General features: G+C 66.5%; 2 protein-coding genes across 4 annotated transcripts in view; one reads left to right on the forward strand and one right to left on the reverse strand.

Annotated features, from left to right (window-relative positions):
- LSP1 (lymphocyte specific protein 1) overlaps window positions 1-13,327 on the forward strand; it is a 36,241-nt gene extending 22,914 nt beyond the window's left edge. For 2 of the 3 annotated variants that reach the window (XM_082629139.1, XM_082629141.1), the window contains exons 2-11: window positions 3,232-3,369; window positions 4,369-4,536; window positions 6,262-6,457; window positions 6,791-6,880; window positions 7,129-7,172; window positions 7,342-7,423; window positions 8,019-8,153; window positions 8,492-8,569; window positions 8,721-8,820; window positions 12,894-13,327. In XM_082629139.1, coding sequence (XP_082485265.1) covers window positions 3,232-3,369; window positions 4,369-4,536; window positions 6,262-6,457; window positions 6,791-6,880; window positions 7,129-7,172; window positions 7,342-7,423; window positions 8,019-8,153; window positions 8,492-8,569; window positions 8,721-8,810 — 1,021 coding nt within the window. In that variant the 3' untranslated portion in view covers window positions 8,811-8,820; window positions 12,894-13,327. The remainder of the gene's footprint in view (window positions 1-3,231; window positions 3,370-4,368; window positions 4,537-6,261; window positions 6,458-6,790; window positions 6,881-7,128; window positions 7,173-7,341; window positions 7,424-8,018; window positions 8,154-8,491; window positions 8,570-8,720; window positions 8,821-12,893) is intronic. The other variant, XM_082629140.1, reaches the window with a different exon arrangement.
- On the reverse strand, window positions 9,928-11,760 carry PRR33 (proline rich 33; the record flags this gene model as incomplete). The annotated part of the gene is made up of 1 exon (XM_082627705.1): window positions 9,928-11,760. One exon carries the CDS (start codon window positions 11,758-11,760, stop codon window positions 10,402-10,404), a length of 1,359 nt encoding a protein of 452 aa, XP_082483831.1. The 3' UTR covers window positions 9,928-10,401.
- Window positions 13,328-14,786: the final 1,459 nt, after the last annotated feature.

Genomic DNA, 14,786 nt, shown 5'->3' on the forward strand with positions numbered 1-14,786 from the left:
AAGCTTTCGGCGCCGAGAAGCAGGTGGGGTGGCCGTGAGCTGCCTGCAGGGGGCAGAGTTGAGACGGGACCGAGGCTTGATGCCCCCTCTAGAGCCACCACAGGGCAGGGGAGGAAGGAGGCTGGGACAGCGGGGAGGGCCAGCCCAGGCCCAGGACGGGCACCGTCGAGGCCTTGGTGGAGACCGGGGGGCTGCGGAGGAAGGAGAGGAGGGGCCCGGTAGGCGGTGGACGTGGCCAGCAGGGGTAGCCCCTGAGCTTGGGGAGCCCCACTGGGGACAGGGAGCCGTAGCCGGCCCGTTGGGGTCTGTGCACGCTCGTGTACCTGGTGGGGCGAGGCGCCACGCTGGAGCGTGACACGGGGAGGCGGGGGGGTGCAGAGCCCATTCAGCAGCCCCTGGGGCTGAACCCTGGGCGCGCCCGGAGCCAGAGCAGACGCAGGAAAGAGATAATTGCATTTGTGCAGGAACACCAAATCCCTCGCAGCTGCGCACGGGCTGAGCCAGGGCCACGGGCGGGCCGGCCAGCCGACGCCAGCATCCTGACAGCTCCGCCGAGCGTGCCAAGGGGTCTGGGCCGCCGGCCGGGGGCGCCTTTCCCAGGCCAGAGGCCCCCACCCCACCCCAGGAGAGCCGCCCCCCTCTCAGTTCCCAGAACGAAACCCAGCTGTGGAACAGTGAGGGGGTGAGGTCATGGGAGGGGCCAGGAGGGGCCGCATTACTCACATCCTGGGGCAGGCGGGCGGGAAGGGAGGAGGCCCGGAGGAAAGGGGCTGAGCCGGCTCCGTCCTTGGGCCGCTGGGTCAGGGGCTGGGGGCCAGCGCAGCCTCTCCCAGTGTGGGGCTTTGGCGAGAGCCCTGCAGACCCCTACCCCGCTCCCCCGCTCCACCCCCCCCCACAGCTCCCTGCCCTGAGGGCTCGGGGGTCACGCGCAGACGGCGGGGAGCAGGGGGGACCCTGGAGGGGCCAGTTCCTTGCGAGCAATGTTCTCAGAAAACATGCCTTGGCCTCTGGCCAGGCGCGTTGTCAGGACGACGGCAGGAAAACACTAAACAGTGTGCTGGGGCCCCCTGGACGGGCCTGGGGGCCTGGGCCTGCCACCTTGCCCTCACCTTGTTCCCTTGCCCGAGTTTGTCAGCACATGGACGTCCGTGTGCACACGTGTGTGCACGAGTGTGCCTGGTGGGGGGCGTTGGGACCCATGCGTGGAGTGTGGGTGTGTGCGCCCACGCGGGCCTGAGTGTTGGGCTCAGGAGAAAGTGTGTACGTACACGTGTGCATTCCTGCCACGTGTGTGTGTGTGTGTGTGTTGGTGTGTGTGTGTGCGTGTGTGTGCCAGGGAGGCCCGCTGTGCGTTGCGCGGTTGAGTGCAGGCCTGCGTGGGACTTTGCTGGCCGGGACACATCGCCCTACCGGTGGGCTGACCAGGCTGTGTGGCCTCTGCACTCAGCTGTGCCAGTGAAGGGTCCCCGGGGCTTGGGGGAGGGGTCTGGGGAGCAGGAGCTATCATCCTGGGAGAGGCCCCACCTGGCCCACCCACACATCCCACCGGGGCCTATGCACACCCCCCCAGCACCACACATTGGCCAAAAAATCCCAAACGCCCAACACACCCATAGGCATGTGCAGCTTGGACATGGCAGTGAAAGGGATGCAGTGCCGGTCTCACCCCTTGGAGGAATCCCCCCGGGCGCCCCCAGGCTGCCCCAGGAGAGGGCTGTGGGCACCTTCTTTCCCCCCACTGCTCTGCTAGGCTTCTGCCCTCCATCTGGAGGGGCTGTTGGTGCTCATGTGGGGGGAACCCTGGACCCTAGGTCCCCAACATCCCCGAGATCACCCCAGGCTCTTCCTCCCCAGACAGGACGTGGCCCCCAGCCCCCAGCCGAGGGCCTGGAGCAGGACGCTGATGGGAGCCAGGTGTGGGGGATTAAGTGGCTCCCTGGGGCCCGGGTTGGGGGGGTGGGAGTCAACGTCGCTTCTGAGGAGCGGCACGGGGCAGGGGGCGGACTGGGGGTGCCGAGGGCTGAGCAAGCGGCTCGGTTTGCGTGGCTGGGGTCCCGTGTGGCTGCCGCGGGGGGAGCGGGCCTCGAGCTGGGGCTACGGAGGGGCCTGGCTTTTGTCTGGGAGGCTCCGAGGAGACCTAGGAGAGATTAGATCATGTGCTGGCACGGCTGCCGAGACCACAGAGCCGGCCCACCCTGGCCAGGGGACTGGGGCCCTGAAGGAGCGGGCTGCGGGGTCAGGCGGGGGACACGGCAGGAAGGGGCTGAGACCCCAGCTCGGGACAGTGAGCGCTGTAGAACGGAGACCCAGGACCCCTCTCCCGGGCTCTGGGGGAGCTGCGTGCCAGCTGGCCGAGGCATGCGGTGCCCACCGGATGCCAACAGCCTGAGGTCTGCTGGGCCAGGGCCAGGGTGGTCCGGCCCCGGACCCCCGGTCTCAGGCTGACCTTGTTTAGACCCGAGGGAGGAACCTCAGGAAGTGTGGGAGTGAGGTCCCCCGCGCTCGGCTCTGCGTGGGCCTCAGTTTCCCCACTGACGGCACAGCCCAGAGAGACTCCGCATGGGGGCCGGGGACGGGGGTGGTGTTGGGTGAGCTGAGAGGTCAGGTCCCAGCTGAAGGCAGACCCTTTCCGGGGCCTCTAGCAGGGCCGCCGTCTCCCACAACGCTGTGCTCCTATGGGGCAGGAAGGATCGCCTCTGCTGGGATGGTCGCGTTAGGGACGTGGCTGCCTATCTGGGCCGCCTCCGGCCTGACCTCAGCCCAGGCCACCAGCGCCCAAGTGGCCGAGGCTACAGTCACTTGACTCAGGTAGAACGAACGAGTGACCCCAGCTGTCCGGCGGCCACAGCCAGCTCTCTGCATCTCAGCTGGCTCTTCCTGTACCCTCCGGGCCCTGCCTGGGGCCAAAGCTACACTAGCCAGTGTCCTGGCTCCCATGAGGTCCAGGGATCTAGCCTGCTGGAAGAGGATGGAGGGTCTGGTCCCATCCTTGGGGTTTCCCCAGGCCTTCCTGACACTGGGGCCCCCACATCACCAGGAGGCACGTGGACGCCCAGAGACCAACAGAGGCCTGGGACCTCCCCCAACCCAAGGACCCTTTCCCGACCACCTCTCAAGATCTCTGCTTTAAAGATGGGGAAACTGACGCCTAGAGAGGCCTTGCTGGGGCCTGCTGGGACGGGGGAAGTGGGGTACGGGCCCCGGTGTTGACTATTTCTCCGTGTCCCTCAGGCTCGCCACTCAGTGGAGCGTGGAAGGTGAGGAGGATGCCGCCCGGGGGCAGCGCCAGCAGGAGAGGGCCTGGCAGCTTCGGGCCCAGGATGAGGGTGAAGGAGGCCAGCCCCTGGAGCAGCTAGAGCAGGAGAAGCTGTAAGCCGACACTGCCAGCTCGCTTGTGCTGCACCCCTGGGGGTCAGGCCCTGGGCTGGAGGCCCCAGAGAAGCTGAGACGAGGAGTGAGGGGCCCAGCCCTGGAACCTGGGCGGGGGGGCGGGGGTGTCCTTAGGATGAGGGTCATCGCAGCCCCAGGTGCCAGCGGATTCTGCCAGACACCTGGCCGGAGACGTGTGGAACCACCCCCTACCGGCCAGTCTCCCGGGGTCCTGACTCAGGCCCTGGTCACCCTGCACGGTCCCCCTTGCTTGGACTGACTCTGAGCGCAGCTGTGGGGCCCTGGCCCCCGAGCCCCTTGCCCTAGTCCTTGCTGTCTGTGACTCACTGAGGCCACATCCAACTTGGCGGGCCGAGGGCCGGCTTGTTCCCTCCCGAGGCCCAGGAGGCCGCTGTAGCTGGGCTGGGCTGTTTTTCCAATAATGCTCCCCCTCCCCCCGGCCCTGTTTTGTTCCATTTTCTCCGAGTCAGCAGCTCTGGGTGGAGTGGGGTGCTGTAGCGGTCAAGGCCCCTCGGGCCAGGTCCCTAGCCTAGCAGGCAGGGGCTGGGGGCAGGCAGGGACCACTGGACCACAGGCCTGCCGTGGGGGACAGGGTGCAGGGCTCAGCCGGGAGAGCAGAGGGAAACTCTGCACCCACCCGCGGGGACCGTAGGTAGTGGGGGAGAGACGTAGCCCAGCATTTGGGGAGCCCCAGGGTGAGCGGGGAGACATAGCCCTGTTCCTGGGGAGCCCTGGCTTAATAGGGTGTGGCCCAGTTTTGACCTCAGGGAGCTCCAGTCTGTGGGAGAGACACAATCCTGCCCTCAGGGATTCTCTGACAATGGGGGTGCTTCGGCCCAGCCGTGGGGTGCTGCCCCTGGGGAAGATGGGGTCTCCCGCACTTGGAGCCCGGAGTCTGAGAGAGGGAGGCTCTGTGGACGGGGGTCGGCCCCCTGCCCCGCATGTGGCCCAGCCCTGAGAACGTGCCTGCTCTTTCAGCCTCAGCCCGAAGCCCTCAGAGGGCCCTGAACTGGACGAGGATGAGGGTTTCGGCGACTGGTCCCAGAAGCCAGAGCAGCGGCGGCAGCACTGGGGGGCTGGGGAGACCACGGACGGTGGGGCCCCCCCTCGGGGCGAGAGTCCGGAGCGGGGGCAGGAGGAGGACAGGCAAGTGGGGGTCAGAGCTGGAGGAGGGGGGCTCTGTCCAGGCCCCCTCACCTGTGTCCGAGCGACTCCCTCTGCTCCTGCCCCCCAGCAGCCCCCCAGAATGCCCCCTTGGCCGTAGTGGGGCAGGAGGAAGAGAACGAGACAGGAGGGCGGCGGCGGGTGCTGGTGCTGCGGGTGGGACGGGAGGAGTCTCGTTGCCGGGCTCCCCGGGGCCCCGGCCCGTCCAGACCAGCTGCGGCCGCCGGGCGGTTGCTCCATCAGCACACATCTGCAGCCCACTGACGTCAGGGAGGCCCTGCGCCCCCGCCGCCGCCCCTTCCTCCCCCGGGGCAGCGAGCTCCATTCCCACGGAGGGGAGCAGGTATTTCCAGATGTGCGGCCGCCAGTCGGCCTGGGGGGACAAGCTTTCCAGATGTGCAGACACTCTGAACCAGGGCAGGCAGGGGGAGGGGCCCTGGGCTGGGGTCTGCTCCGGAGCCTCACCCGCCCCCACCCCGGGGGTCTGAGGCGCTCTTAGCACCCCACAGGCCGGGGTCAGGGGCCCAGCTCTGCTCGGGAGCTCCAGGCTCGGGGCCATGTGGCCTCGAGGGTCGCCGGAGCCCCTCTGGGCCACCTCCAGTCCCCTCCAAGGCCCCTGAAGCAGCCCCGAGCTCTCCCTAAGACCCCTCCCGTCACTCCACCACCCCTTCCCATCCACTCCCAGAGCCAGCTGCCTGGCCAGGGCCCTGCTCCTGGCGTGGCCCTCTGCCCACGGCCGCCCTCCAGGCCTCAGTTTCCCCCATCTGTCTCTGGGGATCAGAGCACACTCTGCGTTTCTGAACTGGGGGCGGGGGGGGGGGCGGTGTGCAGCAGGGTGGCCCGTCCACTGGCGCTGGGATGGCTGCAGCCCTGCCGGCCCTGTTCCCTTTGTCCCCAACTGGCCGCCCAACAGCAGGGGGCACTATAGCTCTTCTGTGGACCCTCCTGCTCTCGCCAGGCCTCCCTGCCCCCCGCACCTGCCTGGCCTCCTGTAGCCCAGCTGAATGGGCCCTCTGTGAGCCTGCCGCTGGCTCGGACCCCGGCCCACCTTGGGTGGTGGTCTGGGTCTTGGCTGGCACGAACACCGAGGGGCCTGAAATCATGGAAAATGCGAGAATTTCCCATCTTCTTCTCCAGGTTCAGTCCCGCTCCAATGCAGAGTCGCGCAGGCTGCCAGCGGCTGGCCTCCCCCCGCCCCCCACAGCCAGCCTGGTCAGCCCTGCTCCTCGGGGCTGCGGTCCTCGCTGTGACCCCAGCCCTTGCCTTGTCCCTCAGTTGACCAGCCCCCAAACAAGCCTCAGACCCCACCTAGCTCCCACCTGCCACCCAGGCCCACTTGCCCCAACACGGAGCAGACCAGGAGCAGGGGGCCCAGGCAGCCCCAGACCCAGGAGGCCAGCCAGCAGGGTGGACACCGACAAGCAAGACACGGGCCGGGGCTGGTCCTGAGGGCCTGGAGCCCGGGACTAGCCTCAGTGTGCAGGGATGGGGCAGTGGGCACTGGTCACATGGCTCCGGGGACAGAGGGCAGGCTCTGAGGTCCTTGGGCTCACTTCCCCAAAGAGGCTGGGGTCTCGAGATTCCTGGGCGCTTAACTGGTCTGACTGCCCATCTTACAGATGGGGAAACTGAGGCTTGGAAACGGGAAGGGACTCGAAGTGATCAAATGACCTTCGATCTATTGGGTTGCCTCCCCCCCTCCCACAGGCCCCGCCAGCACACCTTTGGGAGCCAGGGTGGTGATGAGCTGACCCCAGCCGGGGTCTGTCTGGAGGAGCTGCGTCTGAGCCCCGACTCAGAGCCCCAGGAGGGGCCGGGAACAGAGGACACAGAGCCCAAAGGCCGCGAGGGACCCATCCAGGGCAGCCCAGGGCTGGCAGAGACCAAGGAGGCAGCTGAGCAGGTGCCAGCGGCTCCCCAAAGGGTCTGGGCACACCCCAGCCCCCGGGCTGCGTCTGCCTCTGCTACCTGCACGCTCTGCGGGCCTCACGGGACGGGCCTAGAGGGAGCCAGCACCCCCGCAGTCTCAGAGGGTGGTGGGGTTGGTGACCCTGCCTGATGGAACAACGCTTTCCTGGACGCTGCAGAGAATTCCAGAACCAGAGAATGGCAGGGCGGGGAAGGACCTGAGGCCCAGGGAGGGGAAAGTGTTTCCTTCAACCAGTCCTGGGTGGGGCAGGAGGGGTGCAAAGGGGCGATCATTCAGACCCCGTAACCTCAGACGTTCTGCTCCCAGCACCAGAGATGCCAGCAGCGCAGGACACCAAGCCCCTTGGTCTTGGATGGGACAGAACCGGGCTCACCTCCCCTGAGCCCCAGCACCAAAGTAGGTTAAGACCCAAAGCCTAGTCCTCTGTCCTGGACTCATGACCAATGACAGTCCCAGAGAGGCAGCCACAAGGCAGCTCCAGGACAGGAGCACAGCCTGCTCCTTCTCTGCCAGGCTGGCTCTCAGCAGAGCCTTGTGAAACGCATAAACTGGGCAATGGGACTGGTGGGTGGGAGCAGCTGGGAGGGGTGGGCTGGGGGCCTTGCTCTGGCTTCGGAGGCTCAGTCTCCGCCCGCCCTCCACAGCTCAGCGACAGAACTGAGTCCCTGCACCGCTCCATTCAGAAGAGGTATGTCTGGTTGCTTCCTGGGCAGGACTCGGGGTTCTCCAAGGGAGGGTTGAAGAGGCGACCCAGTAGGTGGAGATCTGGGGGCCCGAGAAAGCTCCGGTAGGAGCTCAGGGTGGGCATAGACGCTGAGTGAGGGGGCCTGGACCATGACCCTTCTCCTCTCCTCCAGTAACAGTGTGAAGAAGTCCCAGCCGGCCCTGCCCATCTCCACAATTGAAGAGCGGCTGGAGCAGTACACGCAGGCCATCGAGGTGTGTACAGGTCCCCTCCACTTCTGCAGGGTCCCTCCTCCATTCATGCACCCATTTCTCCATCCAACCAATGTCTCTCCATCCAACCAACTCCTGTCCTTTCACCTACACTCTTCCATCCAACCAACACCCCTTTATCCAACCAACCCACTCCATCCAGCCAAGGTCCCTCTGTTGATCCTACACCCACCCCCCCATCCAACTAACTAACACCCTTTTATTCAACTAACACTCTTCCATCCAATCTACACCCCTCCATCCAACCATCATTCCATCCAACCCACACCCTTCCATTCAACCCCTGCTCCTCCAACCCTGTGCCAGGAGCAGCACGAGGACAGCCCCACATGTGTCTCGTATCTCACCCATCACCTGTGCTCTGCAGAACAAGGGGGTGTTTCACAAGTACACCGAGGGGAGGAAGGCACGTTTTTCCCGAGTGCCTTCCTCCAGCCCTGCGTTGGAAAAGCAGTCTTGGGGGAATGCAACCATACAGAGGACGTCATCTGTGTGCCGAAGCGGCTCACACAGGCCTCTCTGATGTGTTCCGTGTGGCTCTCCAGTAAAGTGGTCCTGAGCTCTGTCTCCTCTGCAGACCTCTGGCCGGACCCCAAAGCTAGCCCGCCAGCCATCCATTGAGCTGCCCAGCATGGCCGTGGCAAGCACCAAGAGCCTCTGGGAGACGGGAGAGGTGCAGGCTCAGTCCTCTGCCAAGTCCCCCTCCTGCAAGGTAGGCTCCCATCCTGGGGCACGGCTGGGCTCCCTCTGGAAGGCTAGTGTGAAAATGTCCAGGCTGAAGTATGGGCAGAGGGCACTGTGGTGCATGGGGGACGGGGTCTCCTCCAGGCTGGCCCCTGTGGAGGGCTGGGCGGGAAGGCTGCTGGGCCAAGTGAAGATGGACGGTGTCACCTTCCCTTCCCGGCCTCTTCCCCTGGGCTCTCACCCAAGGAGGCAGGTGTGCAGGCCCCGGGGCCCTGGCCCTGCGAGGCCAGGCAGGAGAAGTGACAAGGGCTCCAAGCCCCCGAGTCAGGGCTCTGCCTCTGTGACGTGGACACCTTCTGCCCCCAGGATATTGTAGCTGGAGACATGAGCAAGAGGAACCTCTGGGAGCAGAAAGGAGGCCCCAAGGCTTCGCCGACGCTTAAGGTAGAGTCGGAATGTGGCTGATGCGGGAGGGCGGGTCCAGCAGGCGAGGGGGCAGGGGAGCTGCCCTCAGCGCACCTGGGGGGGCTTCCGAGAGGCAGCGCCATCTCCCTCTGCGTCTCTCACCTTTGCTCTCCACCTCCTTCCCCGACAGAGCACCCCGTCTGCGAAGAGGTACAAGTTTGTGGCCACGGGACACGGGAAGTACGAGAAGGTGCCCATGGACGAGGGCCCGGCGCCCTAGGCCGGCCTCGGTGAGTCGGGGGCAGCGGCCAGAGCGTGATGTGTCATGGGTGAAATTTGCCGCTCTGGGTGCGTGGTGGCAGGGACTGCGCGGTGACATGTGAGGGCTGAATACCCGGCCTCGGAGCTGGCCAGAGCCCGCCTCAGCTGGTCCTCCAGCCCACAGACTTGTGCCACACCCCCCCACCCTGGTTCCTGCCCTGCTCCTGTTCCCCACAGGGAAGCACAGACTCCCTGCTGGGAGGAGGCCCCATCTCCCAACTGGGCTCCGCGGGCAGGTGAGCCCGTCCCGGCCACCACAGGGCAAGCGCGGCAGGAAGGGGTTGACATGGAGCCCCGGAGCTCGGGTCCCCACCCGGCGGTGGGCGGTGAGGATTTCAAAGGAGCCGGAACCTTGTCCTTGCCCTCCTGCCCCAGTGGGAGCTGCTCCAGTTTCCACCGCCCACCCCGTCACCGGGTGAAGAGTCCGAAGGGTGACCCGCTGCCATGGTTACGCACACTTTTATTAGTGGCCTGGGTCCCAGGATCCGTTTACAGCATCCATCATGTCCCCCTCCTGACAGCGTCCTCCCCTTCCGAGTCCTGCTCCCGGGGCTGCGGCTGGAGCTTTCCCCCAGCACCTCCGTGTCCCTCTCGCGTCACGGCTGCCCCGTCACTGAGCCCCAGTGCTTGTCCCGAGTCAGACCCCAGCTGAGTGCAGACTGGGGCTCCCCAAAGCTTCATGAGGCCTGGGGTCCCCGTCGCTGCCCCCTCTGGGCCACAGCACCCCCACCCACTTGGCCAGGCTGACTTCCGACCTCCCTCCTCATCCAGCATCTAGGCTGAGACCCCACCCCTCTGTCTCCCATCAGCGAGTCCCCCTCAAGCTCTGCACCCAGGCGGGGGAAGCAGAGGTGGCAGTGAAGGGGCAAGGGTGTGGGGCCAGCTCCTACCCGGGCCTGGACCTGGCTCCCCGCACCTGTCAGGCCTCCGTCCGTGGGAGGCACGGCTGTCAAGCCGCCGATGCAGCTAACGGTGCCCGCGACTGGGTCATCCCGACCACTCCCACCCCGCACGGCAACATAACTCGTCCCCCCAACCTTTCTCGGCAGAAGGGCGGGGGCCCCAGAATCCTGCTCATCCTGTCAAGCAACAGGGCTCATCACCCAGAGCATCTGGGGCTCAGCTGGGCCCTGATCCCCGCCTGCAGCTTCCCTGGACCCAGGCAGGCCCTCCCGGGTCTCGCTGGTGACCACCTCCTGCACGCCCTGCCCCAAGCCCTGTGCGGACACCCAGGCTGGCCCTGCCCTGCAGGGTCACGCATGCAGCCCCATTGCCTCAGAGCACACTCGTGTGCGGTCTGTGTCCCCACCCCCTACCCCGATGCACAGCCCTCCCTGCCCCTCCACACCATCCAAACCCACCACCTCCTTAATCCCAGCTGCTCCCGGCCCCGTCCCACCTCCCACACGGTCCTTCGTGCTCCCGTCCACCCCACCTCCCCTCCTGACCCCCAGCCCCTCCGCACTCCCCTCTTCAGTGGCTGCGGCTTCCCAGCTGGACCCTCAGCCACTCTTCTGTCCACCCCACGGTCCTGGGGTCCCCCCAGCCGTTCACTGGAGCCTCCAGCCAGCTGCCGAGCGATTGAAGTTCTTGGGCTGGGGGCTCAGGACCAGGATGGGGGAGTGCATGGGAGGGGGCCGGGCGGCCACCTCCTGCAGCTTCCGGGCGTTGAAGCGAGGCCAGCAAAGGAAGGGCAGGCGGCTGAGGCCGGGCGCGGCGGGCACCCCATCGCGGGGCCCCACCTGGCCGCCACGGGACTCGGCCCCTGACATGCGGTACAGCACCGTGTCCCACATCCTGGAGGCCCGGGAGGCAGGGGCCGGCCGGGGCGCTGAGACAGTGGGGGCTGTTGTCCCCCTCCGCTCCACGTGCCCCAGGCTCGGCTCTGGCCCCGGGAAGGGGGCCTCTTCCAGCAGCTGCTTCTTGAGGCGCGTCCAGCCGCTGAGCTGGGGCTTGGGTGTGATTTTGGGGACAGGGCACAGGTGGGGGCCTGACGGTGGGTCAGGGGATGAGGCCTCGTGGGGACTGGAGACCTGCTCAGCCTCAGCGGCAGGGCCAGCCAGGGTGGGTTTCTCCCAGCGCCCAGCTTCGGGGGCCGCAGAAGGCGGCCTGTAAGGCGAGGGTCCTGGTGAGCGGTAGGTGGGGGCAATGGACACCACCACCCGGCTTCTGGCCTCTCTGGGCACCGTGGCCTGGAAGCCGGGGGCCAGCCTGGGCACAGAGGGCTCTTCGTGCTGAGGGCTGGCAGCCTGGGCCCTGGCGAGCAGTGAGTGGATGTGGACCACAGGCGTCAGGGGCTGAGCCCTGGGAGGGCAGATGGCTGTGTCCTGGTCCTGGTCGCCAGGCCCACCATCCTGGGCCATCGGGGAGGGCTCAGGGGTCCCGGCCTGCGGGGATGGTGCCCGCCGGAAGTGCACCTGGCTGATGTGGGTGCCCCTCATGGTGGGGCCTGAGACCTGGGCAAAGCCGCAGGGGGACTGGGCGGGTTCTGGGACCGGGGCTGTGAGCCGGGGCCCCGTGGGCTTGGAGTGCGAAGCCAGGCTCCTGTGCTGGGTGAGGGTGAAGGAGAACGTGGACCTCTGCAGGGGGGACGCCACGTGGTGGATGACGCGGGTGTGGGGGGAGCAGGGCAGGGTGGCCACCAGCCGTGGCGCCTCCGCGGGGCGCGGGGCCAGGGTCTCCTGGTTATGGCCGGCCTCGCTCACGGGGGATAAGGAGGTGCGGAAAGGCCCGGGCGGGGCAGGCGGCCCACCCCTGCTCATCCTCTTCCGGGCTGCCTTCCTCAGGAGCTTCTGCAGACGCAGGTTGTCCTTCCCGGGCTTGGGCAGCAGTGGTGGTGGGGGTCCTGGGGGCCCTGGGGGGCACCGGCCAGCCGTCTCAGGGGCCATGGAGGCAGGCGAGGTGAGCATTGCTGCACCCTAGGGCGGCGGGGGGGACAGCCGTGAGCCCTGCCCTCCTCCCCACAGGCTGCCTCCCTGTGGGAGGGCACACAGCCCCTAGTCACGCAGCAGGACCCAGACCCAGAGGGCCTGCAGCCTGACCACCAGAAGCTCTGCCCCCTGAGCACGTGGCCCCTGCCAGGCGCCCTCTAGGCATGAGCGTTTGCACGCCTATGTGGCGGCCCCACCATCATCCCGGGTTAGAAATGAGCCCACGGAGGCCCGAGGTGCTCCGTGGGTGACGGAGGAGGGCTGGGACCTGGCTCCGGGTGCCGCCCGCGTGCACAGCGGGGGCTGGGGGACCCACAGGCGGGCGCCAAGCGGGAGGCACGTGCTGGGCCGGCCGCCTGCGAGGGCAGGAAGAGTGCCCGCCCGCAAGCATGAGGGCCGCCTTGCTGTCGCCGGCCTGACCACAGGCGCGTCCGCTGTGAGCCAGCGGAGAGGTGGCGGCCAGAGGCTCGGGAAGGCTGCGGCTGCATCATCAGAGGTAGACGGGGTGGGAGGTGGGAGCGGTTTTCGCTGAGCTACGCTAAATGGGATGAACCCGCAGACGTCCCGGCGGGGTGGTCCCGGCCAAGCCGCCCGCCCTGGTTTCTGGGCGCCACGTGCTCCCGAGGACGTTGACAAATGGCGGCTGGGCCGAGCCAGGGCCGCCGGCCTGCAGGAGGAGGGAGGCCTGGGGGCTGCTGCCATGAGGCCTGCTCTGTCAGGCAGGAGTGCGTCGTCTGCTCGGGGAGGGGCCTGAGGGGTCTGCTGGGGCTCGCTCTGGGCTGCTGCCCACCTCGGTGAGGGGGGGCCAGGACCCCAGGTTTAGCCTGGGGGGCTGTCAGGCCAGCTGGCAAACAGGCAGTAGGCAGCGTCCCTCCACCCTGAATCGCGAGCAGGGCCCAGGGCACCAGAGCACAGTATCGGGAAGCAGGCTTTCAGGCCGGAGGTGGACGCAGGGTTTCGGGGGCTGCCACAGGGAGGCTGCTCCTGGGCTGGGGGGAGCGGGGTGCGATGGGCAGGCCAGGGACCCCCAGAGAGAGGCTGCAGGCCTGGACAGGCAGAGCCACGGCCCCTCCTCGGACTGCAGCCTGACGCTCCCCCGACCTGTGTTTCAGCTTTCCCAAGACTGCGGCACCGCCGGTGGCACCTCCTGGCTCCCGACCCACATGCCCAGCAGAGAGGCCGCCAGACGAACGCTCCCCCGCCCACTGGCCCTGCCGAAGAAGCTGCTTCTCATGGTCTGCCTGGCCCGCGTGCACCCCGACATCCGCCACCTCTTGCTCCTGGACCCTCCAACCTTTCCCTCTGACCCCCAGCTCTGCCCCTCACAGTTCTGGGAGGAAAGGAACTCTGGCTGTTGGTTGGCAAATGGACCACCTCCAGAGAAGCCGCAAGCTCCCAGGGAAGGCGCAGCCGGTGCAGAGAGAGGCCACGTGCCGGGGCCTCCGTGTCAAGAGCCACCAACGCCCGCAATAGCACTGGGTCCCCCCCACCCCCGCCCCGCTTTCAGCCCTCTACTTTGTGCAGTAAACTCCCTTTGGTGTCTCCACGTGCTGGCTCTCTGGGGTCACTGATGGGGTAGGGGCAGGGAGCAGGGCCCGTTGGAAAGGCCATCCGCCCTGCACAGTGGTAGGGCCCAGGCCTCTGGCCTTTAGATTTGGACACTCTGTCCTGCCCAGTGGCCTTCTGTGTGTCAGGCTCTGGGGTCTCTGAGGGTAGTCAGGGTGAATGTGATGGGTGGGGGCTCAGTCGTCCTCTTCCACTGTGGTACTTGCCCCTTGACTGGCCCCTTATAAACTCCACAGCCCCTGAAACACTGTGCACTTCTAGTCTGTGCCCCTAGACTGTGCACCCTTTGAGTACAAGACCCATCTTGGGGTCATCCCTTCCCAGCACCCAGGAGGTGCTCAGTGAAGATTTGGTGGATGGATGGATGAGTGGATGATGGATGATGGATGGATGCAGGGGTGGAGGGAAGGATGGATGGATGGATGGATGGATGGATGGATGGGTGGTTGGATGGATGGATGGATGGGTGGTTGGACGGATGGATAGATGGAAGGATGGATGGATGGATGGATGGATGGACGGTTGGATGGATGGAAGGATGGATGGATGGGTGGATGGTGGGATGGGTGGAAGGATGGACTGGTGTATAAATAGAAAGAGAGGTGCTGAATCCTTGGATGATGGGTGGATAGATAAAGAACAGGTGGATGGGTGGGTCTGCTGAAGGGATGAGAGGTCAATGGACAGAAAAGTAGTTGTGCAGAGAGTAGACAGGAGAAGAGACGGAGAGGCAGTCAGATCAACGCCTGCTTCACGGAATGGTGGGTAGATGGCTGGTGGGTGGGTGGACACATGGGGGGGTGGATGGATGGGCGATGGAAGGGGGGAAGGCAGGAGGGAAGGAGGGAGGGAGGGAAACAGACAGTGACGGTGAGGATGTACCTGTGAAAATGGAGGTGCAGTGGGTGGATGGACACGCGTGTGGAGGCGGGGAGAGGGTGGGGCTGTCCTCCCGAGCCCACCCCCCACCCCTGGCCTGTGCACAGGTCTAACATGAGGCCCTGCTGCCCTCGGAGTCAGGGGAGCCCCTTCGAAGAGCAGGCCCCCTAGACCTTTGGCATTCGAGGCCTGGGTCTGCTCAGAACCTGTTTTCCAAAGTCTTCGTGGTCAGACTCTTGCTGCCTCCCAAGGGGAGCGTGAACATGGGCAGCTTGGAGGTGTTAGAAATCAGCTGTGTCACACCTTTGTCGCCCGTGGCCCACTTCTGAGGGTGCATCAGGGCTGTGCTCTGCCAGCTGGGGAGCTTCTCCCAGGGGACGCGCCACTCCTGTCCACCTGGCTGGGTGGGACGTTAGCCAAGGGCAGCAGGCAGAGGCAGCCACATGGCCCACTGGACGGCCAGAGGGGACCAGAGTGGACGGCACTGAGGGGCGAGTGGCGGGTAGGGTGGGCAGTGCCAGGAAAGCAGCCAACCACTCAGCCCTGTTCCAGCCCAGCCC

This window comes from Mesoplodon mirus (assembly GCF_964341445.2).
Source record: "Mesoplodon mirus genome assembly, chromosome: 7".
Taxonomy (NCBI): domain Eukaryota; kingdom Metazoa; phylum Chordata; class Mammalia; order Artiodactyla; family Ziphiidae; genus Mesoplodon; species Mesoplodon mirus.